This window comes from Scyliorhinus canicula, chromosome 14, assembly GCF_902713615.1.
Source record: "Scyliorhinus canicula chromosome 14, sScyCan1.1, whole genome shotgun sequence".
In the NCBI taxonomy this organism is placed as follows: Eukaryota; Metazoa; Chordata; class Chondrichthyes; order Carcharhiniformes; family Scyliorhinidae; genus Scyliorhinus; species Scyliorhinus canicula.
Genome location: NC_052159.1, coordinates 45,625,984 through 45,652,788, shown reverse-complemented (window position 1 = coordinate 45,652,788; position 26,805 = coordinate 45,625,984). Strand labels below are relative to the sequence as shown.

Below are 26,805 nucleotides of genomic sequence, written 5' to 3'. Positions count from 1 at the left end.
GGGACCGGAGAATCAGAATGGGATTGCCTCCCCGTTTTCTGCCGACACTGGATACTCTGCCACCCGCCGCCAGTAGCGGAGTTCCCGATGTGACAGAGAATCCAGCCCAATGGTCTTTCATGGGAAATTGCCAATTGGGGATGGGGGCCAGTGGAAAATTTGGTACCTGCTCTGCAGAGCCAAACCAGAAGTAAAAGCTTTTTGTCTGTGTGTGGGCTGGCAGGAGAAGTGGAGTCAGTTTCATTCATACTTCGCCTAGCCTCATAGGAACTGCACCCAGTTAGGGAGAAAGTTATAGGTTTTGGTCCAGCGACAGGGCAGGAACGGTGATATAGTTACATGCTGTGTGGCTTGGAGGGAAATATCCAGGTCGTGGTGTTCCCATGTATCTGCTTCCCTTGTTCTTCTAGGTGATAGTGGTCATAGGTTTGGAAGGTCGAAGGGACCTTGGTGAGTTACTGCTCTGCAACCTGTAGATTGTACACATTGCTGCCATTCTACGTAAATGGTTGACGGGGTGAATGTTTGTGGATGAGGTGCCAATCAAGAAGCTGCTTAGTCCTGCTTCTTGAGTGTTGTTGAAGTTGCGCTCATCAGGCTAAGGGAGATTATTCCATCACATTCCTGACTTGTGCCTTATAGATGATGGACAGGCACTAGGGTGTCAGGAAATGAATTACTTGCTATAGAATTCCCAGCCTCTGACCTGCTCTTGTAGCTATTGTGTTTATGTGGCTGTATTTATATCAGATGAACCCTCAAAAGGGCATTGATAGATTGGATAAGGCTCTGAAAATGGCAGGAAAGATTATTCTGCAACTTAAAACTTCCAAGGAAGATTCACCAACAAAACTTGTTCTTATTGGCCCCGTTGCCGCTCGCTCCGAGGAAGTATACAGGGGGTCCAATAGTGCAGTTGTCCATAAAAATATGGAACCAGCTGAGGAGACACTTTAAAGTGGCTCACATGCCGGTGTTGTCGCCATTGTGTGGGAATCATAGGTTTACGCCAGAGAGGGGGTGGATGGGATGTATAGGCGGTGGAGGGGGATGGGGTTGGGCAGGTCAGTGACATGTTTTCGAGGGGGTGTTGGGGGGGGGGGGGAGGTTTGCTGGGCTAGAGGAGCTGCGGGAGAGGTTTGAGTAACCAAGCGACAGCCAGAGGAGGTCTTCAAGGTCCAGTGGAGGCCATTCATGGCCCTTCAAGGGGGGGGGGGGGGGGGGGGGGGGGGGGGGGGGAATGTAGACTTTGATTGAATGTTAAGCTTGTGTTATTTTGTTGAATGTGTTTGGAATAACATATCCTTTAAAAAAAAAGCTTGTTCTTATTGGACAACAGCAGATTGAGGAGAATCATGGCATTCAACAATAGGAAGTTGACTAAATGTCAATAGGCCTGTTACTGTCATCTCAATCTAGTTATCATATGCATTTCAACCTCATTCCTGCTTTAAGTGAATGCGACCTTTTCTTAAGCATTTGTTCAGTGAAATTTCACCTGTAGCATTATTTCTTTCAGAACTAAAAGCCATCCATGAATTTGAGAGGATCACACTCAAAGAGGATTTTGAAAAACTAAGACTCTCCCTTCAGGTTGGTACTCTATATGGACCATAAATATATTGTAACCTGCCCGGATCCTATTAGCTGGGGACAATTGGTTACCTCTCAAGTCTTGGGGAATATGATCTCCCCCGATAAGGGGGCGGGGAATCGTTAACCTTTCAGCTGTATAAACAGCTGGCAGTATGATACCGGCTAGAGAGAGAACCAGTAGTGAACTGTTGTTGAAAGAGAAAAAGCTGGAAAATCTCAGCAGGTCTGGCAGCATCTGTAGGGAGAGAAAATAGCTAACGTTTCGAATCCAATGATTCTTTGTCAAAGCTGCTTTGGTGACCCCGGGTGGTCAGGGACAGGGCAGGATGGTAAACTGACACTCCTGCTGGCACCCTGGCAGTTCCACCCTGGCACTTCCAGAATGTCCGGGTGGCACTGAAAGGGGCACTGCCATGATGTCAGGCTGGTGGTGCCCATGTGCCAGGTTGCTCATGCCAAGGGTTGGGCTCGGTGGTGCCGTACCCATTAGAGATGAGTGAGGTCAGAGGTCAGTTAGGTGAAGCGGGGGGCGGGGTTCGGAGGCTGTGGTGGGATCACTGAGGGGGGTCAATAGATCGGGGCTGCCTTTAGAAATGGCACTCCGATTCGCGAGCAGTCATCCTGCACTGATGAGCGCGTCAGGACAGGAAATTACTAAACTGTGGCCTCTACAGTGTGCAGAAAACAATGGTGAGTAGCCATACCCGACATTCCAAGCTTGGTGTGATGAAGGTAAAAATTGATATATGTTGTATTTTAAACCTGTTTCAGTAAAGTTTTTAAAAGCCTGGGTTACGGTATATATTTGTTGCAGTAATATTATTAAAGAACATAGGTTCATATATCTAGACTGTGTGTGTCTGCTAAAACTATAATTATGAAGTCATAAAAAGTGAGGTAACCATGGTCTCTGACCATTTGATTAGGACATCGTAGTGGGATGCAGATGATGTAATTAATGGAAGGAGGCAGGTTTGAACATAACATAAGAACATAAGAACAAAATAAGAACTAGGAGCAGGAGTAGGCCATCTGGCCCCTCGAGCCTGCTCCGCCATTCAATTAGATCATGGCTGATCTTTTGTGGACTCAGCTCCACTTTCCGGCCCGAACACCATAATCCTTAATCCCTTTATTCTTCAAAAAACTATCTATCTTTACCTTAAAAACATGTAATGAAGGAGCCTCAACTGCTTCACTGGGCAAGGAATTCCATAGATTCACAACCCTTTGGGTGAAGAAGTTCCTCCTAAACTCAGTCCTAAATCTACTTCCCCTTATTTTGAGGCTATGTCCCCTAGTTCTGCTGTCACCCGCCAGTGGAAACAACCTGCCCGCATCTATCCTATCTATTCCCTTCATAATTTTTAATGTTTCTATAAGATCCCCCCTCATCCTTCTAAATTCCAACGAGTACAGTCCCAGTCTACTCAACCTCTCCTCATAATCCAATCCCTTCAGCTCTGGGATTAACCTAGTGAATCTCCTCTGCACACCCTCCAGCGCCAGTACGTCCTTTCTCAAGTAAGGAGACCAAAACTGAACACAATACTCCAGGTGTGGCCGCACTAACACCTCATACAATTGCAACATAACCTCCCTAGTCTTAAACTCCATCCCTCTAGCAATGAAGGACAAAATTCCATTTGCCTTCTTAATCACCTGTTGCACTTGTAAACCAACCTTCTGTGACTCATGCACGAGCACACCCAAGTCTCTCTGAACAGCGGCATGCTTTAATATTTTATCGTTTAAATAATAATCCCGTTTGCTGTTATTCCTACCAAAATGGATAACCTCACATTTGTCAACATTGTATTCCATCTGCCAGACCCTAGCCCATTCACTTAACCTATCCAAATCCCTCTGCAGACTTCCAGTATCCTCTGCACTTTTCGCTTTACCACTCATCTTAGTGTCATCTGCAAACTTGGACACATTGCCCTTGGTCCCCAACTCCAAATCATCAATGTGAATTGTGAACAATTGTGGGCCCAACACGGATCCCTGAGGGACACCACTAGCTACTGATTGCCAACCAGAGAAACACCCATTTATCCCAACTCATTGCTTTCTATTAATTAACCAATCCTCTATCCATGCTACTACTTTACCCTTAATGCCATGCATCTTTATCTTATGCAGCAACCTTTTGTGTGGCACCTTGTCAAAGGCTTTCTGGAAATCCAGATATACCACATCCATCGGCTCCCCCGTTATCTACTGCACTGGTAATGTCCTCAAAAAATTCCACTAAATTAGTTAGGCACGACCTGCCTTTTATGAACCCATGCTGCGTCTGCCCAATGGGACAATTTCTATCCAGATGCCTCGCAATTTCTTCCTTGATGATAGATTCCAGCATCTTCCCTATTACCGAAGTTAAACTCACTGGCCTATAATTTCCTGCTTTCTGCCTACCTCCTTTTTTAAACAGTGGCGTCACGTTTGCTAATTTCCAATCCACCAGGACCACCCCAGAGTCTAGTGAATTTCGGTAAATTATCACTAGTGCATCTGCAATTTCCCTAGCCATCTCTTTTAGCACTCTGGGATGCATTCCATCAGGGCCAGGAGACTTGTCTACCTTTAGCCCCATTAGCTTGCCCATCACTCCCTCCTTAGTGATAACAATCCTCTCAGGTCCTCACCTGTCATAGCCTCATTTCTATCAGTCGCTGGCATGTTATTTGTGTCTTCCACTGTGAAGACCGACCCAAAAAAACCTGTTCAGTTCCTCAGCCATTTCCTCATTTCCCATTATTAAAACTCCCTTCTCATCCTCTAAAGGACCAATATTTACCTTAGCCACTCTTTTTTGTCTTATATAGTTTGTCTGTAGTTTTGCCATTTGTCATCGGATTTGAGCCTGACAAGACAGAAGAATTTTAAGTTGAACAGCAGTTTTGCCAAATGCTGTTAGATTCAGCAAAAGTGTACTGGTTCTAGTCCTGAAAGGGTCTCTCGCTCCAAATAGAACATAGAGCATACCGTGCAGAAGGAGGCCATTTGGCCCATCAAGTCTGCACCGACCCACTTAAGCCCTCACGTCCACCCTATCCCCGTAACCCAATAACCCAATAGCCCCTCCAACCTTGTTGGTCACTAAGGGCAATGTATCATGGCCAATCCACCTATCCTGCACGTCTTTGGATTGTGGGAGGAAACCGGAGTACCGGGAGGAAACCCACGCAGACTCGGGGAGAACGTGCAGACTTCGCACAGACAGTGACCCAGCGGGGAATCGAACCTGGGACCCTGGCTCTGTGAAGCCACAATGCTACCACTTGTGCTACCGTGCTGCCCTATCTCTACACAAATAACTCTACACAACTAAGCAAGTAATCTGTTTGTTAATTTTGTTTATAAGTGGCATTTGAACTGTATTGGGTTGCTTAATTGGAGTTAGTAGCAGGTATAGATAGTAAGTTTAAGTTTTTCCTTGTTGTTAAGAACTGTTTCAGTGATAATTGTGATTTTCTTTGATGTTAATGTGGTTAATTCTGTATTTAAATTAAACTTTGTTTTAACGTAAAAGATACCTATTGGTTACAGTCATCACTGACCGACAGGAAAGCAGGGCTCATCGTTGACAGGACCAGGAGATCCCACTGGTGTGAATGGCTGCAGGATTCTGGCCCATATTTGTCCGGCATTTTGTTCTGTTTATATCTTAGTATCTTTTCCTCTCAGTTTCACAAATTAATAAAATAGCTTGGGGCTTTTTCCCAGTACCCTGACAAAATTTGGTGGCTGTTCCGATCTCCTAACATTGGATTCAGCCAGTTCTTTACCAAGTTGCTCTAACTTGCAGCCACTTTTCAAGGTTCGAATTCAGAATATAGCCATACTGATGGATCTCTGTGTCTATTTGGAACCCTGGATACGCGTTATCCCTTCTTCGTTCCCAAATAACAGAAATTCAGGCTGTGATTTTTGGCAAACGTTTGTTGAACTTTTTTGTCAGCTTTAGTGTCAACTGGTAAACTCTTGGTGGCAATACAAACTTAGGTCAGATTGATTGTCTTTAGCGAATACAGTGGTTGAGTTTAAAATACTCAATAAAATCATGGTAATTCTTCAAATCATGATACACAGTATAAAATTACTGATTGATTTAAACAAAAGAAAAATGGCGATAGCAAAGGCATCAGCAAAGACATAGGTTTCAGAAAGAAGTTAGATTGATTCCGGAATGGATTTTTCCATCCCGACAAGTGATTTTTAAGAAGATCGTTATCTTAAAGTTTCTCCTTCTTTACAGCTGTGATTGGCTTCAACTAATTTGTAATTCACTCAATTCGACCAAACTGATTTAGTCAATTACTCTTAATGTTTCACAATTAAACCTTTTATCTATCTCATCTATAGCTAACCAGAAAAGCTGATTTCTACCACATACGAAGACACCTTGGTTTGCAATCCTTTGTACTCACAAGCGAATCCATCCTGTGCTCAATTGTTGAACTCCAATGGTAACTCTATAATAAAAACTAGAAAGCAGGTCTTGACTTCTTCGACTCCAAGTTAATGGTGTTCAGCGCAGTGCTCCCTGTGCTACAACACCACAGTGCAATTATATTTGGTGCAGCCTATTAAGCAATAAGTGCAATCTATTAAACAAGTAAAACCCCAATTTCAACTTAAGCACGAGGGAACATTAACTGTGCTCTACCTGACATTCAGAAGGTGGTGGTTTTCTTTATCTGCTTTCTTGAACCGCTGCAGTTCCTGAGGTGTAGGTAGACTGTTATGACAGGAATGCTGTCAGAGAAGGAATTGCAGGATTTTAAACGGCTCAGTGAGGTGATAGATAAATATAAGTTTTTGTTGGCGGTAGTGACAGATACCTTGAAAATGGAGCAAAGGAGAAAGTTAGGCAAAACTGCATCTTATGTTGAAGAGCTGAGGTTCCTTAATAGGCTCACGTAAGTAAGGGCAGTCCTAGGTGGGACTGAATGCCACCCATCAGCAAAAACTCAGGTAAAATTTGAAAGCAAACTACTGCAGATGCTGGAAATATGAAATAAAAACAGAAGATGCTGGAAATGATGAAGGATGAAAAGTCACAGACCTGAAACGTTAACTATGGCGGGGTGGGGGGTTTCCTGCACAATCTATGGCCCGCCATTGGCCGAAGGCAGGATCTTCTGGTCCCCCTGTTGTTGACGGAGTTTCCCATCAAATGCACCCTCACCGCCAGGAAGCCAGGGGCAGGGTACACCGTCAGTAGGACGAGGAGATCCCTCCAGCGTGAATGGTTGGAAGATTCTGGCCTGCATTTTGTTCTGTTTATATCTTAGCTAAACTTTTCATGGAAGGAGTTCTCCAACAAATGCCCTGCGTCATCAAAGTGTTTGATACGTGGCCCTAAATGAGAAAGATGTTTTCTGGTATCACAAAGAAAACGAAGATAAGGCAATAATTTTTTGCACACCTGTTCTTAGCAGGCTTCCTGAAGCATTTCCATTTTCCATGTTATGCGGTTCACTGCAGGAAGGAAATACTTAGCTTCAGGATCCTCTTTGGCTGGGCAGCGGAGTAATAATTGTCAGAGCCTGCACAGCGCTCACTCCAGCAAATTCAGTCCAAGGAGAGCGATTGATGTCCTATTGACATAAAGGCACTTTGCATGTGAAAAATTGCCATTTTAAAACAAAACAGTTCCACAATTTACCATTTCAAATTTTCAAACATAAAATTTTGATTTTTGTTTCTGCATTCAAGGATCAAGTTGACACATTGACGTTTCAGAATCGCTCACTGAAGGACAAAGCAAAACGATTTGAAGAGGCCTTAAGGAGAAGTACAGATGAGCAGCTTGAGGTAAATACTGCCTGAAATGTGTGTTTGTGATAACTAAGAAATGGATGAATGGATTAATATTCTTTATTTAATATCCCATTTTCCTCCCCTTTTGGTCTCAATGTCACACACCCAATTGTAACCATAAGGATGGATGTGTAGTATCCACAATTGCATCCATTGTACCTCTCTTTCTGCAGGATAGCACCAGAGTAAAAAACAGGCACTGTGGGGCCTACAATTCTCAGTTGACTGCACAACAAACTGGTAGGGCACCCTGTAGTCGTCCTTGGCATTGGCTTGTAATTGACATTAGGCCCACTGGTTATCCAAAATTATATTGCTGAGGTAGTGAAGACGCAGCAGACTGGAAGACTGAAATTGTATCCATCTTATCCCTTCTAGCTGGGTGAGGTTAATATCTAATATATATAGGTAGGTTGTCAATCCCAATGCACATTAATTATCCTGCGAGCATAAGCATGCAAGTGAGTATTTCTTCACTAAATAATTGGTTCATGTTCTTGCTGCACTCTATCATTTCCTGGTTGAAATGTTCCGCCAATTGAAAGAAGTCATGCAAGCACTTCATTGCAATGGCAAGTTCCATACTAGGGGGTATTACTTTGCAGTTGTCCAGGGTTTCAGTCTGATAGCCCACCCTATATTGGAACTTGGATTTTCACGGAGTTGGGAAAGCTCAGCAGATCTTTAAAAATGGTGGGAGACCTGAAAACAGATGTCCCACCCCCATTTCTGACAGGTCCAATTTTTGCCAGTTGGGGAAATGGACAGTACGTGGTTCACAAAAGGGTGAGTTCAAACAGACCACGTTTTGGCTGTTGCAAGAGACTTAATCAACAGTGTGCAAGTCTTGAATTTATGCAGGAGATGGAAACAAACGGAGCTGCATTGATTTTATTGACAGGTCAGGTGGTGCAGCTTCTGTTCTAGCACTTTCAATAATGGTTTGTTGACATCTCTCGAGGGACTTTTTAATGAATGCTTGGTTTCCAATAGCTACTATTATTTCAGCAGAGTTTGCATTTTTATTGACAGATTCAAGAGCTTATTAAAGGATTTGCCTTTGGTGTGGGGTTTGAATAGAATATCATAACATTCGGGGGGCTTTTTCTCCTAGGTGGTGGGTCAGTTCGGAAACTTTCCAGACTCGAGCTACCTGGCTCAGCAGTGAAAATCCGACCCTAGGATTTTCCGAGGTGCACTGTTACCAAAGGAAGGTTGGATAGAATCAGAATTACTTTTCTGGCGAAAGACCTAAAAGCCCAAACATAACATGGACTTCTGTGATTAGAGGGTTGAACGTCCACAAGTTGCACAGCTTTATGATATGCTGTCAGCCCAGTTTCATACAATCTCTTTCCACAGATGCCCTTGCCAGTGGTATTCAAAGTCACCTCCTTCCTTTACTGTTCAGTCTCCACCACCTCGCAGGCTATCACACAGGCCATCTGCAGAACTAAATAAATTTCCCATTCAAATAATAAATGTGTACCAAATAGCTGAAGCATTTTTCATCAAGGTCAAACCCTGCTGCAGCTCTTTTCTTGTGGCAACAGCAGCGTGACCAAATGTTGTTACATTGTGATACAGAAGTACACTCTCCTCTCGCTGAGAAGAATATGGGTTCCATCCCCAATCCAGGAGCTGAATAGGCTGACACTCCAATATTGCTATATTTTGGGAAGTGCTAATTTTTGGATCAGACATTAAATTACCTCTCTTGTGACTTGCGTGGATGTTCAAGATTCCAGAGCATTGTTGGAGGAAGAACAGTGATTCTCCTTATTTCCTTCCTCAAGCAACATCACTACCAATAATAACTGGTTAATTCTTATGACTATTTGTAAGATTTTGCTATATGCGAATGAAAAATAGTCTGTCTGATTTACATGATTAAAAGCCACATTAAATATTGGGAATTTACTATTCCAAATTAAGTTAAATATCCCAATTACATGTTGGGAAGACTGAAAACCTTGCTTTTGATTCCCAATCCAAATTCCGTTCCTCAGTTATCGATTACATCCCCCTTTCTGGCAAATGTCTGGCACTAAACCTGATTGCCCGCAAGCTTGATGTCAGATTTGACCCCACGATAAGTTTCCGGCGATTCTCCGGGATCCGAGAATCGGGGTGTTGGCGGAGTACTCCGTGCGGCTGGGGGCCCATTACCAGAGGCCCGCCTAGCGATTCTCCACTCCCGACCAGCCGAGTTCCCGACGGCATGGTTCTAACCACCTATTGCTAGTCAGGATGCTCACGTGGCGTCTGCGGACTCAGTCCTCGGCCGCCCTGGTAGGGGGCAGGGAGATCGGACACCGGGGGGCGGGGCGGGGGATCCTATAGGCAGCCAGGGACAGATCTGCGGGGTCGGATCTTTGGTCTCACATTTTAAATCTGCCTCCGCGGTCCGAGTCCGCCATGGCGCTCGGTGCGGCCGCTGGAGGCTGCCGCCGTGCGCATGGGCGGACTCAAAACCGCAAGCCCGGGGGCCCATATCCACAGCTAAAGCTGCGTGAATCACTCTGGGTCTCTGCTCGCCCCCTGCAGGTCAGTGAATCGGCTGCACTTTTTCACAGGAATCTTCGGAGTGAAACACCAGCGTGGGGACATAGTCCTATTTTGGGAGAATCCAAGATGCCTTCTTAGTACATTGTTGTTGTACATATTTTTTCTTAATTAATGGATTTCCTGAGGTCAGAGGGCACCCTCATACACCATGTCATGATTTGCTTGAATCAAAAGAATTTTAAAAAAAATCTTTTTATTCTCCACATTTTTAACATTTTTGTCAAATAAACAACAAAAGAAAAACGAACAATAAACAATCCCCCAGAAACAACACCCCACTCAATATACAGACCAAAATATGTACCCGTGTATTCCAGGTAAAGTTAACAGTCAATCAATAAGAAGTGCAGCAATACAACAATAGCCCCCCCTCCTCTTCTCCCCCCCCCCGCCCCCTCCCCAGTGTTCAATGGCAACTAGTTCTCGAAAGTGCATAATGAACAGTCCCCATTAATTGTAGAACCACTTCTTCATCCCCCTCAGCTCAAATTTCACCTTCTCAAGAGTCAGAAATTCAAGAAGGTCCCCCCTGCCATGCCGGGCATAGAAGCTGACCTCCACCCCAACAGTACCCACCTCTGGGCAATCAGCGAGGCGAAGGCTCGCCCCGCACCCAGAGCTCCGGCCGGACCTTTACCCCGAAAATGGCTTCTGGAGGCCCTGATTCCAAGTTCACGTGCAGCACCCCTGAGGTGATACTGAAAATCTCTCTCCAATACCTCTCCCGCTTCGGACAGGACCAAAACATGTTTTGCAGGGCCCCTCCCACAATGCTCACATTTATCCTCCACTCCCTCAAAGAATCAACTCACCCTCGCCCTCTTGAGATGTGCCCTATACAGGACCTTCAGCTCTATCAGCCCCAACCTCGCAGATGAGATTGAGGCATCCACCCTTCGGAGCACCTCACATCACAGACCTTCTTCGATAACCTTCCTCAACTCTTCTTCCCACTTGGCGTTAATCCCCTCCATAGACACCCTGTCCTCCTCCAAAGTCTTCCCGTAAATCGCTGACACCACCCCCTTCTCCTCTTCCCCGTCTGTCAATACCTCTTCCAACAGTGAGGAGGCCGGCACTATTGGGAAGCTCCGAATCTCCACCTAGTAAAGTCCCAGAGCTGCAGGTACCTAAACCCTTCCCCTTGCCCCACTCCATATTCCTCCCCCAACTCTTCCAACCTTGCAAAACGTCCCCTCAGAAACAGGTCTTTTAATATCCTGATCCTCCCCTCTCCTTCCAGCTATCCCCCCCCCCCCCCCCCCCCCCCCCCCCGCAAATAACAAGGTGACCAACTTACCACTCCCTTAAAGATTGCCTTCGGCAAAAAGACCGACAGACACTGAAATAAAGACAAAAATCGCAACAGCATATTCAATTAATCGCCTGCACCCAACCTACCGCTGACAGAGGGAGGTTGTCCCACCTTATCAAGTCCGCTTTCACCCTCCCAACAAACTAGTAAAATTATACCTACGGAGGCCCTCCCCACTCCTGCGCCACCTGCACCCCCAAATACCTGAAATGGGTTGCTGCCCTGCGAAATGGCAGCCCTCCCTCTCCCGCCCCCACTCCCGGCCGGGACACCACAAAATATTCACTCTTCTCCAGGTTCAATTTAAACCCTGAAAACGAACCTGATCTTTGGAAAGTCCCATTATGTTCCCCACTGACGTACTCAGCTCTGATACATATAACAATAAATCGTCCACCTACTATGTTCGATTCACCCCCCCATCCCCCCGGACTATTCCCTTCCACAGTCCCAAACTCCTTAAAGTGATAGCCAAAGGCTGTATCGCTAATTCAAGTAGGAGAAGGGACGTAGGACACCCCTGCTTGGCCCCCCGGTGCAGAGCAAAGTACCCCGAAGTCATGTTATTCGTGCAGACACTTGCCATTGGTTCCTTATATAGTAGTCATACCCATTCTATAAATCCCGGCCCAATGCCAAACCTCTCCAAAACTGCCATATAATACCCCCATTCTACCTGGTGAAATGCCTTTTCCACGTCCAGCGCAACCACCACCTCCGTCTCCTTTCCTTCGGCCGGCGTCATGATTACATTTAGTAACCTCCTGATATTCAAAAATATAGCTGCCTTCCTTTCACAAACCCTGTCTGGTCTTCCCCTATCACCTTCGGGGCGCACCCCTCCAACCTAGCCGCCAGTACCTTCGCCAGTATCAACATTCAGTAGCGATATAGGCCTATACGACCCATACTCCGTCAGATCTTTCTTTCTTTCTTTAATAGCAGGAAGATCGAGGCTTGCCCAATGTTTGTGGTAGCACCCCTTTCCCTATCGCCTCCTCAAAAATCCCCACCATCAGCAGTGCCAATTGTAATACTCCACCGGGAACCCATGTGGCCCTGCTACCTTCCTCAATTGCATTCTCCCAGTTACCTCCTTTACATCCTGTTCCCCCACCGACCTCTTCAGTCTGGCCCTATCTTCCTCCTCCAGCCTTGGATACTCCAATCTCTCCAGGAACCCTCTCATCCCCTGTACTTCCCCGGTGGCTCCGACCTATAACATTTTTCATAAAACTCCTCAAGCACCTTATTAATCTGGTCCGGAGCCACCACCAATTTCCCCGTCCTATCCCCGCATCTGCACTATTTCCCTCACCGCCGCCTCCATCTGAAGTTGGCCTGCCAAAATGCCCCGCCTTCTCCCCATACTCATAAATTGCTCCCCTCGCCTTCTCTGTGGACAACCGGTCAAAGCTAGCCTGAAGCTCCCTCCTTCTGTCCAAAAGCAATGAATCTGCCTTCCCACATGTATCTCCAACATCTCCTCTATCAGCTTTCGACGCTTCTCCCCCTTCTCCTTATCCACCTTGGCCTCAAATTATATCACCTTCCCCTCACTACCGCCTTCAGGACCTCCCATACCATTGCCTGTGATACCTCCCCTGTACAGTTAAACCCCACATATGCCCCAATCACTTTCTGATCTTCTCACAAAACCTTCGGTCCCCCAACAATCCATTCTCCACTCCGGCACCATGTCCACCCAATGCAGTGCATGATCCGAGATTGCTATCGCCGAATATTCTGATCCCCTAATCCCAGCCAGCAATGCCTTCTCTACTATGAAAAAATCTATCCTCGAATAAACCTTGCGGACCGAGGAGAAAAACGATTACTCCCACTCCCTCGGGTGCAAGAACCTCCATGGGTCCTGTGGTGGTATGATTAGCATAGCTGCCTGCCATTGGTGCAGAACACCGGCTTACCATTGGCCCTGGTCGGTCATGTGCCTCTCGACTGGTTGAGACCAGTCATGTGACGGCTCCCCGATTGGTCGAGAGGCTGAGTTAACCCCGCCTCCAGGGCGGGGTATAAATACCCAGTATTCCCGGCGGTCGTCCTTCTATTGTAATCGACCGCAGGTCTTAACATCTAGTATATTAAGCCATACTTTTGTTCAGCAACTCGTCTCACGTTCAATTGATGGTACATCAGGTCCACTCCTCCCATTTCCTCCGTAAGGCCAGTCAACACCTTTGCCCTCCCCAACTGGGCAAGCGGGGGCGGCTTTGATCCGTCCATCCTTGGCACTTGTACCAGATTCCAATCCCATCCCACTATTAGTTTGGGCAAATCCAAGTCCGGAATGGCCCCAAGGACCTTCCTCAATCATCCCAGCTGGGGCCAACGCCACCAACCTCCCCTCCAAAGCCCCTGTTACTATTACATATATACCCCCCCTGGTCCGCCATCACCTTCCCCATCTGGAACCTCACTCACCAACCAAAACTGCTACCCTCCATGCCCGACTGTCAAACTCTGCCCCTCCAGAGCCTCATCTGGTCCTTCACCTTCAGGTGAGTCTCTTGTAGCATGACAACATCAACCTTTAAGCTTTTTAGGTGCGCAAACATCCTCGACCTCTTCACTGGCCCCTCAAACCCCTCACGTTCCAGGTAACTATTCTGACTGGGGGTCTCCCACCATAATTCTGGGCCCTGCCCACAAGGCCTGGCCCGCCGGCTCTTTGTTCCCATTGGACCCTTTCCTCCCCCCCCCCCCCCCCCCCCCCCCCCCCCATCTACTTCCTCTCAAAAACACCTCACCCAGTATCGGTCCCCTCTTCCTAATTTGCACACCACCTAGGCCCATCGAAACCTGTTCAACCAGGTCCCAATGTCAGCAGCCCCAGCACACTCCCTGTCACTAGCCAGCTTGAGCTTGCGAGAGTGGAAGCCCCTTCCCAGGCCCCACCCAGCCCTACCCCCCTCCAAACCCTTCCCCCGCCTGGTCCCAGGAAAGCAAAGCCATTTCCGTCAAACACACAAACCCCTGAAAACTGCCATTGCAAAGAAAATCCCAACTCCTACCTTATCCAAATAGGCAACTTCACTCCATTTAACACATATAACAACATGAAATAAGAAACAGAACTATATACAATCTTCCACCCCCTACCCTCAGTCCAAGGCCAATCCTCAGTCCCATTTCTCACTTGCCCCAGTCCTTCTGCCTTCACAAACGCCTCTGCCGCTTCCACAGTCTTGAATTAAAAGTCTTTGGTGTTGTAGGTCAACCTCAACTTAGCTGGATCCCCCACGCCAAACGACACACCGCTGTTGTACAGTGTTGTCTTCTCTCGTGCCCACCTCCTCGCCAACTCGCGGTTGAGTCCTGGTGAAGACATATACCAGCTCCAGCCCACTGCACCTCCCGCTTCTGCTTCACCCAATTCAGGACATTCTCCTTCACATGGTACCTGTGAAAACAAATTATTACCACTCTTGGCGGCTCATTCACCTTTGGTTTGGGCCTCAACGACCGATGAGCTCAATCCAGTTCGTACCGAGAGGTATCTGCCCCCTCCCTCAACAGCACCGCCAACTTCTTGGCAAAGTACTCGGGCTCTCCACCCCTTCGGGCAGGCCCAAGATTCTCAGATTTTGTCTCGATTTGTTTTTCAGGTCTTCCACCTTCGCTCTCAGACCTTTGTTAGCCTCCACCACCCTCTGCAGCTCCTCACCCATCAAGGTGAGCTGATCGCTACGTCACGACAAGGCCTCCATTCCCTTCAGCTTCTTGCCCTGCTCCTGCACCTCGGTCGATGTCTTCGACACTGCCACTGGGGTAATCGCCTTCTCTACCAGCACCTTAATTGCCACCATCATCTCCTTCCTCGTCACCTCCATGTGCTTAGCAAACTGCTTTTCAAATTCCACGGCCATCATCTCGGTCATCTTTTATGACGTGAATGGTGCGGCCCCTCCCAGCGACCCAGCCTCCGCCATTTTGCCAGTTACCCTCGATGGCGAACCTTCACTCGCCCCCTTCTTCACTGCGGTTTTCTTTCTGATTTTTGGGCATCCCCCTCCTTCCTGATGTCTTCCTGTACCTATTCGTTGAAAGATTCTCCTGGGACCCAGCATTAAGTTCCAAAGAAAACAAGCCTCAAGCAGAAGCTACCCAGTGTTCGACTTCCTCCTACATGATATCACTCGAAGTCGAATCAAAATAAATTCTACTCTGGCATTGTGCAGTTGGCCAATGATCAGGAGCACTGGGTAATGCTGATCAATAACTTTATCCCACTCAGCAGTTCATGGTGCGTGCATTAAAAGGCAACGGTTTGTGACAACTCTATTTGATGGCAGTTTGTCAGGATGGCTTCTTGAAAGCCAAAGCTACCTGGTTACTCAACCCTGGTTAATAACATCAACCAGAGATTGCAGAGTTTGCCAAAAGAGGCAGTCAAGATGTGGGATATCAGACAAATAGAGATGGATTCTAGCATTCTTTTGGATACTGCAATCTTTTGTACAATTGTTTTCAAAAACAAAAAGCTGGATATTAATGCTGATTTTAGTATTTGTATTTTCAGAGCCACTATTATATTGTCTTCTTGTTAACTTCTTGTTGGATTCATAATTTAAATGCCTTGTACTTCTATAATCCAGGGAGCTGCTCCAGATGATGCTGAAATCTCCAGATGCAGCAATATCATTCAGTCGACTGAAATGAATGGGGAGCTTCAGTTTAAAGTGAGGGAGTTGTTTCAGCATTTTCCTGTTTAACGAATTGGTCATTTTTTATTACATTTGACAGGTTGTTTTGGCACCATACCAGCACCTGGAGGAAGATATGAACAGTTTAAAACATGTTCTTGAAATGAAAAATCAACAAATCCACCATCAGGAAAAGAAGATAATGGAATTGGAAAAACTGGTAAGAAAAGCATCTGTGATTCTATTCATGAAGCCTGCATGGATCAGATCCAATTTTTCAGTCTGCTATGTCTGTGAAGTTTTTTGGAAGTATCATATTACAGGCTGTCTTATTCCAGTGAAGCACTCAGGCTTTACCCAATTCTGACTTACTGCTTTAAATTGGGAGCAAGCTGTTGAAATGGCCAGGGTGCCCAGGTTCCAGAGGGAGGGCCAGGGAACCACCCTGCACTTACCCTGACCACCCAATGGTCTCCCACAGCCTGGGAGAACCCCTGGGTGCCGTTCCGCCTGGTCCACATTTGTGTGGGCCAGCATTGATCGGCGCCGGGCTGAAGCCTCGCTGGGGAGGCCGAGGAATCACGGGAGGCTGCTGGATCCTGCGCAGGGAGGTCGTAAGTAGGTTTACGACTTACTTCCGCGAGCGTCATTCAGTCTTGCCCATTTGGGACAGGGTTCCGACTCCAGCATCTCGCGGGATTCCGGAGAATATCGCGTGGCACGGAGCCTATCGGGAGGCTCGCTGGAGAGCTTTCCCGTCATTCTCCGGCCGTGTTGTGCTCAAGCGAGACACCAATGCAGCTGGAGATTCGCGCCCTAGGTTAAAAAGTAAGGTCCTTACAACTTTCTGATTCCTGATTTTGTTTTCACAAAGAACAGCCCAGTGGTTTTTGAATTATTGGAGTAACCATTTGTCTTCAATTCTCTTGAGACATTTTCAGAAATGTGTTCCACCTCATAAATTTTATGACCGTAATGATGGAAAATCACGTGGTAGGGTTCCCAATTTCCAGATTTTCTTTGGCATGTAATGCTCCATTCCCACAGTACAGCTGATAAGTTACCTCATCGTCTCGAAGCTACAAACAGACTTAGAAGGCCAAGATTCAATCCCTATTCTGTGCCTTGGGTTCGGGAAGAGCAAATATATTGATTACAATTGATTGATCTTTGCTGGAAGGGTATGTGTGCAGAAAAAGGACAAGGACAGGATCAGGACCAGATGTGGCGTTCCGTGCCACGTAACTCGCCAATGCCTGAAGTTATTTCTCCTGGCAGGAATCTGATGGGATTGGATTAATTGCCTGTTTGACATTCCCCCGATTTTATTTTCTGTATATCCAATCCCGGCAGTTTCCCAATAAGAAAGTTAGCTGATGAATACATATTTGTCCCCCATCCCTTCCACACTCAGTGATATGTAGGGCAGGATTTTGCCACTCTGCCACTTGTAGAGTCAGCAACGAACACGTCCCCATCGACCCTGGCAGCCTGGTGGCTATCTACACACCAGGAAACTTTAATTACCTGGAGACAGGCCTTCCACAGCCCCTCCCCCCCCCCTCCTCCCACTCAGGTGGAAGTCCTTCCTCAGAGAGCTGCCCCTCAATCTGATTATCTGGCAGCTTTTAGTCCGAGCAGCAGCAGTGGTTAGGACTGGAATTACAAGGACCAGTTAAGTGCAGTGGAATGTCTTTCAGAGCGGGAACTGGAGGTGAAGTCCGGGGGTTTTCATGGAGGCCAGTGGCGGAGGGAGAGCATCCACAGGGGCACACCTTGGAAGGTGGCTGCCAATGTGGTAACGGGGCCCTTGAGGGAGGCGCCCCACTCTCCTGCCCAAGACCTGAGGAGGGTGACCTGCCAGGCTTCTCCCCTCCCCCCGAACTCCTCCCGCCAGCCCCAAGGTTTTGGCTGAACAGCAAACAGACCTTGGTGGTCACTCAATAGCTTTAACTGGGCTGCCCTAGGCTTTGCCCACCAATGTAAAGTTGGAGACAAGTCAGATGAAGACAGGAGGAGAGCAGGAAGGTCACGTAGAGACGTTACTGGTCCTATCCCCACCCCTGTCTCACCAGCAAATCTGCCAGCATGGGACTGTAAAATTCTGCCTGCAGTGTTAAGGAAGCCAGAAGAAAATTTTGGATTTTTTTCTTTTTTTTAAAAAAAGTACTTTTATTAAGGTTTTGCAGAATTTTTCATAATAAAACAGTAGTAACAATAATAACAAAACAAACTAGAGTGAACATTAACATAGTGCAAAAAGAGAATATACAGTAACAATTAAATAGACATTACCCCACACGACCCAGTCTTCCCACACCATTCCAATACAGCACGCCCCCCCCCCCCACGGATTGCTGCTGCTGCTGACATTTTAGTTTTCCCCGAGGAAGTCGACGAATGGCTGCCACCTCCGAGAGAATCCTAGCGTAGACCCTCTTAAGGCAAACTTTATTTTCTCGAGGCTGAGAAACCCAGCCATGTCGTTAACCCAAGTCTCTACACTCGGAGGCTTCGAGTCCCTCCACATTAATAAAATCCATCTCCAGGCTACTCGGGAGGCAAGGGCCAAGACGTCGGCCTCTTTCGCCCCCTGAACTCCCGGGTCTTCTGACACTCCAAAGATCGCTATCTCTGGACTCGGCACCACGCGTCATGTGTGCCCGGTAGAACACCTTAAATTGAATTAGACTGAGCCTGGCACATGATGAGGAGGAATTAACCCTGCCCAGGACTGGATTTTTTTCCTTATTGTGGTAGTATGACTAAAGGTATTACGGTAACTAACAATGCTGAGAGACCATTGGTAGAAAAGGCTTGCTGCTCATTGGCCCAATGGTATGTAACACTAGTCATCCATTGGTTAGGGCTGTAAGGTAGCTCCGCCCTCTAAGGTGAGGTATAAGAGCCCGTGTATTCCCCACAGTTTCCTTTCTGTACCTGAGCTGCTGGGGAAACATCTTGTCTATTAAAGCCTTCAGTTTCGGACTACAACTTCGCTTCTGTGGTCAATTGATAGTGCATCAATTTAATAGACAAGTTTTAAAGGATGGAGCTCCGCATCAAGCCGGAGTGTCGACAACTCAGCCCCCACGCGGCTAACGCAGCAGCAACCTTTAAGCACTGGTTAGCATGTTTCAACGGCTACCTCGACACGGCCGAAAACACACCTATGAGGGAGCAGAAACTACAGATCCTGCACTCGAGAGTGGGCCCGGACATCTACACGCTCATCGAGGACACTGTGGACTACGATTCCGCAATGGAACTACTCAAAGGACATTATATCCGCCCAGTAAACCAAGTCTACGCCCGGCACCTACTGGCAACGAGACGGCAGAGCCCTGGTGAGTCACTAGACGAATTCTATCGTGCGCTCCTCGTGCTAGGGAGAAACTACAGCTGCCCACAAGTTTCGGCTAACGAACATACCGAACTTTTGATCCGGGACGCTTTTGTTACGGGTATGCTGTCCCCGCAAATCCGCCAGAGACTGCACGAGAAAAACTCTCTGGGCCTCAGGAGGCACGGGCCCTCGCCGATTCACTGGATGTGGCCTCCCAAAATGCCCGCGCCTATGCCCCCGACCGCGCGGTGGCTCCCTGGGCAGCGTGGAATCCCCCCCCCCCCCCCCAGCGAATGCTGAACCGCCTCAGGCCTGCGCTGCGAGACTCCCCGGAAACACTGCTGGGCCCCGTTGCTATTTCTGCGGGCAGGCGAAACACTCCCGACAGCGCTGCCCAGCCCGGTCGGCAACGTGTAAGGGGTGCGGTTCCGGGCGGCGAGTGCAGATCGCCACTCCAACTCTGTCCACGGGCCCCGAGCGGCCCACGAACTTCGCAAGCCTCCTCCCCCAGTGCCACGTGGGGCCTCCGGACGCCGCCATCTTGCTCTGCCGACGCCACGTGCGGGGGATGGGCGCTGCTATTTTGTCCACCCCCAGCCATGTGCGACCAGTGGGCGCCGCCATCTTGGGCCGGATCCAAGGACCCCAGCGCGGGTGACCACACACCACCCGAAGACGATTCTGAACTCCTGCCACGATTGGCATCGGTGACCTTGGACCAGTCTCGCCCCCGCTCCCTTTCCACAGCAACGACGACGGTATTGATCAATGGGCACGAGACATCCTGTCAGCTCGACTCTGGGAGCACGGAGAGCTTTATACACCCTGAGACGGTAAGGCGCTGTTCTCTTCCCGTCCACCCCGTAAATCAAAAAATCGCCCTGGCCTCTGGCTCCCATTCTGTTGCAATAAAAGGGCATTGTGTAGCGAACCTCACGGTCCAAGGGAGGGAGTTCAAGAATTACAGGCTCTACGTCCTCCCCCACATCTGCACAGCCACTCTCCTAGGGTTAGACTTCCAGTGCAACCTCCAAAGTCTAACTTTCAAATTCGGCGGCCCTATACCCCCTCTCACTGTCTGCAGCCTCGCGACCCTCAAGGTCGATCCCCCCTCCCTGTTTGCTAACCTCACCCTGGATTGCAAACCCGTTGCCACTAGGAGCAGACGGTACAGTGCCCAGGATCGGACGCTCATCAGGTCCGAGGTCCAGCGGCTCCTGAGGGAAGGGGTCATCGAGGCTAGCAACAGTCCCTGGAGAGCTCAACTAGTGGTGGTAAAGACCGGGGAGAAGAATAGCATGGTCATAGAATACAGTCAGACCATAAACAGGTTTACGTAGCTGGACGCGTACCCTCTCCCCCGCATATCTGACCTGGTAAACAGGATCGCGCAGTACAAGGTTTTTTTCCACGGTGGACCTTAAGTCCGTCTACCACCAGCACCCCATCCGCAAGAGTGACGGCAAGTACACTGCCTTCGAGGAAGATGGGCGGTTCTACCACTTTTTAAGGGTTCCTTTGGGTGTCACTAATGGGGTCTCGGTCTTCCAGCGAGAGATGGACCGAATGGTTGACCGCTACAGTTTACGGGCAACATTCCCGTATCTCGATAATGTCACCATCTGCGGCCACGATCAGCAGGACCACGACACCAACCTCCGAAAATTCCTCCAGACCGCGAAAATCCTTAACCTAACGTATAACAAGGATAAATGCGTGTTTAGCACCGACTGCCTAGCCATCCTTGGCTACGTAGTGCAAAATGGAGTGAAAGGCCCCGACCCGGAACGCATGCGCCCCCTTATGGAGTTCCCCTCCCTCACTGCTCCAAGGCCCTGAAGCGCTGCCTCGGGTTCTTCTCTTATTACGCTCAGTGGGTCCCCAAGTACGCCGACAAAGCCCGTCCTCTCATCCAAACAGCTACTTTCCCCCTGTCGACGGAGGCCCGCCAGGCCTTCAGCCGCATCAAAGCAGACATTGCAAAAGCCACGATGCGCGCTATCGACGAGTCCCTCCCCTTCCAAGTCGAGAGCGACGCGTCCGACGTAGCTCTGGTGGCCACCCTCAACCAAGCGGGCAGACCCGTGGCTTTCTTCTCGCGTACTCTCCATGCTTCCGAAATCCGCCACTCCTCGGTCGAGAAGGAAGCACAGGCCATAGTAGAAGCTGTGCAACATTGGAGGCATTACCTGGCCGGCAGGAGGTTTACCCTCCTCACGGACCAACGGTCGGTAGCTTTCATGTTCGATAATGCACAGCGGGGCAAGATAAAGAACGATAAGATCTTGCGGTGGAGGATCGAATTATCCACCTATAACTACGAGATCCTGTATCGTCCTGGGAAGCTGAACGAGCCTCCCGATGCCGTCCCACGGCACATGTGCCAATGCACAAGTGGACCGCCTCCGAGCCCTTCACGAGGACCTCTGCCACCCGGGGGTCACTCGTTTCTTCCATTTTGTAAATACCCGCAACCTGCCCTACTCCATCGAGGAGGTCAGGACAGTCACTAGGGAATGCCACATCTGCGCGGAGTGCAAGCCGCACTTCTACCGCCCCGAAAAAGCGCATCTGATAAAGGCTTCCCGTCCCTTTGAACGCCTCAGCATGGACTTCAAAGGTCCCCTCCCCTCTACCAACCCCAACACGTACTTCCTCAACGTGATTGACGAGTACTCCCGCTTCCCGTTTGCCATCCCCTGCCCCGACATGACCACAACCGCCATCATCAAAGCCCTCCACAGCATTTTTTCCCTGTTCGGATTCACAAGTCGGACCCGTTGGTCGAGAGGGTCCATTTACTCCACGCTAACCCCCAGTACGCGTACGTGGAGTACCCCGATGGCCGACAAGACACAGTCTCCCTACGGGACCTGGCGCCCGCCGGATCCCCACCCTCGCAACCAGCCCCACCCTCCCCACCGGCGCACTTTACTGTCGCCCCCTGCCCTGGACAACCGTTTTTCCCGCTGTCCCTGCCTGGACTCCTGCCCACCGCAGCACACTACAGACGCTCCCTTCACTGGCCAGTCAACCTCCCTGCCACTGCCATCTGGAGGTCGGGATGCCCCCTCCCCGGGTCAGCCACCCTCACCAGCGCCATCTAGGGGTGTTGAAGCCGCTGCGGGGAATGGATCCACGCTCCTGGAGTCACAGATGCCTACACCTCCACCAACATCTCCGCCGAAGCTCCAACCATCGCAAAGGACAACCAAGGCCCCGGACCGTCTGATTGTGTCACTATGAACTGTATATAGACCTTTTAATGTGACATGTACATGGCAAATTGTGTAATTGCAAAACTGTATTGTGTCTTTCTAAATAGTTATGGGCCAGTGGGCAGACACAGTACGAAGGTAACGTAGTACCTCAATTGTCATACTACCAGTATGCTATTCAACCCGCGGGCGGACCACCAGTCATGGTCGGGCGACCAAGTCACCGCCGCCCCCCCCCCCCCCCCCCACCCGCCGGATTCTTTTTCAACAGGGGGTGAATGTGGTAGTATGTCTAGAGGTATTATGGTAACTAGCAATGCTGAGAGACCATTGGTGGAGAAGGCTTGCTGCTCATTGGCCCAATGGTATGTAACACTAGTCACCCATTGGTTAGAGCTGTAAGGTATCTCCGCCCTGTAAAGCGGGGTATAAGAGCCTGTGTATTCCCCACAGCTTCCTTTCTGTACCTGAGCTGCTGGGGAAACATCTTGTCTATTAAAGCCTCCAGTTTCGGACTACAACTTTGCTTCTGTGGTCAATTGATGTGCATCACTTATTCTCTTTACTCCCTCCCATAGATTAGGGGCGGGATTCACCATTGCCCAACGCCAATATCGTAATCTGTGATTGGGCAGAGAATGCCTTCCAACGTGCAAATCGGGGATGACACCGCTCCCTCCGAAATGGTGTCATCGCGTCATTCGCCGCACATTGTTGGAAGGTGTTGACACATCACCTGAAGCCCCTCCCCCAATGCTCCGCCCCAGATGGGCTGAGTTCCCGACAGCGCAGGGGGCGTTTGGTCTCAGCAGTCGGGAACCCAGCGTGGCGACTGGGGACTGTGTCCAGTCGGCCGGGAGCCGTGCTGCTTGCTGGGAGGGGGCTTCCGCAAGGGGTGAGGGGGGGGGGGGGGGGGGGTGGTGGCCAGGGGGGGCAGTATTTGGCAGGTCGGGTCTGCACAAGGCCGGCGCCATGTTTTACGGCGCGACCTTTTCAGGTCGTCGCCATGTGCGGCCACAGACCTGGCCATTCTCCAGCGTGGGAGGCGGGAGTTTCACCCGGCGCAGCTGCTTGCACGGTGAGGGTTCGGCTCAGAGTTTGGAGTCCTAAAACGCCACGGTTTCCTGGCGTCGTCACTTAGCCTCAAAAACAGTGAATCCAGCCCAGGATATTTCTCTTCGATAATGACATGAAATGGAAAAAAGTATGCACAGCACTCAAAAAAAGAAGGGAAAGGTGGAGGAAAGCGCAAGCATAAAACCTGACTGTGTGAAGACAAAGATGGAGGTGAAAAGGTAGAAACTGCACACATTTCAACATGGTGCAGTAACAGAGTTACACAATTAAATTACATTTACATGCCCTTGAAGAACATTTGCATGATACATTCCAGTTTTATTTCAGTAATGCCAATGTATGTTTGGACCCACAAGGCTAACGTCCAAGTGTGTGCGGCCTGTACAGTGGAGCATATATTAGAATCCTCTCTTCACAATTTGCATGATTTTCAATGCATAACTCATAGATGACTGTGTGATCACACCCATGGTTTTTTAAGTATGTGGTCTTAGCGGAATGTCCATTTGAAGAATCAGCCCGGCGAGTCTACTTGTTCCATATATTTAGCTAGACAGTGTTCTGAACATCAATAATCGCAATACAGGCACAACATTCAAACTCAGAACTGAAATTCCAACCCAAAGTCAACAGATCTGCAATAGTCTGTCAGATTTTCCATCGCGGGCGGAAGTGGAAATCCTGCCTTTGTCATCTGCAAGGCATTCAAATCATCATACTTACATGATAATATTCAGCACAATGCATCTAGATTTGGGAAACTAAGCTGTTTTTATATCATCTTTGCAGGCCGAGAAGAATGTGATATTAGAAGAAAAAGTTCAAGTGCTTCAACAACAGAATGAAGACCTGATAGCCAGGATCGACAACAATGTTGCCATAACAAGGTAAATAGTCACATGCAAGTAAAAAAAACTTTACAGCTTCTCTACACCAAGGAGGTAAAGCAACCCTTGAGACAATTGGCAGAATGTTGACGAGCATGACAGCCGATAGAACAGTGCACGGACAGGAATACATCATAAATGCACAGGGGTGGCACGGTGGCGCAGTGATCCACATTGCTGCCTCACGGCGCTGAGGACCCGGGTTCGATCCCGGCCCTGGGTCACTGTCTGTGTGGAGTTTGCACATTCTCCCTGTGCCTGCGTGGGTCTCAACCCCACAACCCAAAGATGTGCAGGGTAGGTGGATTGGCCATGCTAAATTGCCCCTTAATTGGAAAAAAAAGAATTGGGTACTCTAAATTCAAAGAAAATGTGCAGTATACGATTTTCCATTTATTCTCAATGGCCAGGAAACCACCGGCCTCCCTCGATGAGATTCCCATGAATCCTGCAAGGAGTGTGGAAGCTGGCTCGGGGCTCATTTTCAAAATGCCTTTGATTGTTTTTCTTGCACGTATTGGTTTCCTGCCCTGAAAAATGGTCTTCACTGCCTCAGAGTCCAGTGTGTTATCACTGAGTCAAGGATAAGAGGAAACACTTGCCGAATTTTAATGGAACTATTTTCAGGTGTTCAATTTCTTTAGGTTACTGAAGTGCTGTTTGAGGAGGAGGAAGAGACGGAGGGACAGTTAAATGCACCTTGGTAATAAAAATGATTGTTTCGGGCAAAAACGTTTTGTTTTTACTTGTTCTTACAGACAACTGTCTGAGGAAAATGCAACACTGCATGAACATGTTGAAAAGGAAAGCAAGGAAAAGAAAAGGCTGAGCAGAACAAACGAGGAACTGGTCTGGAGACTCCAGACAGGAGAACCTGTTAGTCCGGTCAAAATAGCGCCATCTTCTTCAAACTTCCAGTCTTCTCCGGGCACACTCGTCCCATCAGCAGTGAGTGTGAACCCAAGATGATGAAAAGGCATTAGAATTAAAACACGTGGGCCATCGTAATGTTACTCATGAAGCTCAGCTCTAACTGCTGAATATTATGCTTGGTTTTGCTCAAAGAAGAGTCACCATTTGTAAATGGTACAGATTTACAAAAGTTCCTTTGAGCATGCTTATTGGCATACAGCAATAAGCAAAGAGGATTTGCTTTTAAGTTCCTGGTAGGCCTTGCTATTGAAGTCACTGACTAATGCATTTTCAGTGCATTATTTCTTATAAAGATGTACCTTGTACAGTTTAATGTCAGGAAACTCTTCTGCAACTGTATCAGGGTCTACCATTACCTATTATTGACCAGGTATGCAAAAATCGAGGCGGGAGATTTTCCTTAACTAGATGGGCTTTTAAAATATTTGAACCATAGCCCAAATGTATCTTTTTGGGTTCACTCTAGTAACAGTTTGAAGACAATTACTTTTCAGTGAGAGTTCAGGGTTTTGCTTTTTGCCATTAATACTGGACAAAAATGCAAAATTATATATTTTTACACATTTGTTGGAATATCCTAGCCTGGTGCCTCTTTTAAAATAGGTCTTCAACAGAGTGTGGTAATGATTCCCTTGAGTAAATCTCCTCACCACAAAATCGCAGTATTGAGGGGATGGAAAATGCAGTCCAATATCACTAGGTGGTGCTACAGATCACTGAAGCTGGAGATGGAACAATATTACTGCCCTTGACACAGCAGCAGCCATTCAGCTAGACTCCAAAGCTGCCTTCTTTTTCTCCGCAATGTGTTTGCAGTTCATTAGCTCGTGCAAAAAAAAAGTGTTATTCTGTAACCAAAGGTTGGCATTAGGTAACCTGAGATCTGTTTCTGCTGTCAGTGGTTTCCCACTCCATTCAAACAATGGTTAAGGAATGCATGCACTGCTGGTGCACTGCTCCAACCTGCAGTGGATGTGTATACTTACAAACTGAACCAATACTGAAAGAAAGATCCATAATAGCCTTTCAGCATTCACACACAGGCATCCTACCTGCAGAACCGTAAATAAATTCTGAAAACATTATAAACAGATTGCCATGAGATAAAGGACCTTCCTCAAAGGATCACCAAGGTCAGAAAATCAAAACCAATGCTGCACTCTGAAATTTGCTGAGCGTATTTGCCCCAGTTGTACTGCATGCCCAAATCTCCCCTACCCTTGTGAACTGAACAGTTCTATCTTTATGTTATATTTTAATGAAATGTCAGAATATTTCGAAAGGCCCAGAAAGCATCATAAGCTTTCAGGATAATAACTGGAACTAAACTAGAATGGATTTGGTTAAGTGCTGTTAGCAGTTATGGATG

General features: G+C 48.1%; 1 protein-coding gene across 1 annotated transcript in view; it reads left to right on the top strand.

Moving 5' to 3' along the window:
* LOC119977402 (microtubule-associated tumor suppressor candidate 2-like) overlaps positions 1-26,275 on the top strand; it is a 61,188-nt gene extending 34,913 nt beyond the window's left edge. Inside the window, exons 5-9 of the mRNA XM_038818256.1 lie at positions 1,520-1,593; positions 7,324-7,422; positions 16,076-16,195; positions 24,406-24,503; positions 25,262-26,275. Of these exons, the coding sequence (XP_038674184.1) occupies positions 1,520-1,593; positions 7,324-7,422; positions 16,076-16,195; positions 24,406-24,503; positions 25,262-25,472 (602 nt within the window). The 3' untranslated portion in view covers positions 25,473-26,275. The remainder of the gene's footprint in view (positions 1-1,519; positions 1,594-7,323; positions 7,423-16,075; positions 16,196-24,405; positions 24,504-25,261) is intronic.
* Positions 26,276-26,805: the final 530 nt, after the last annotated feature.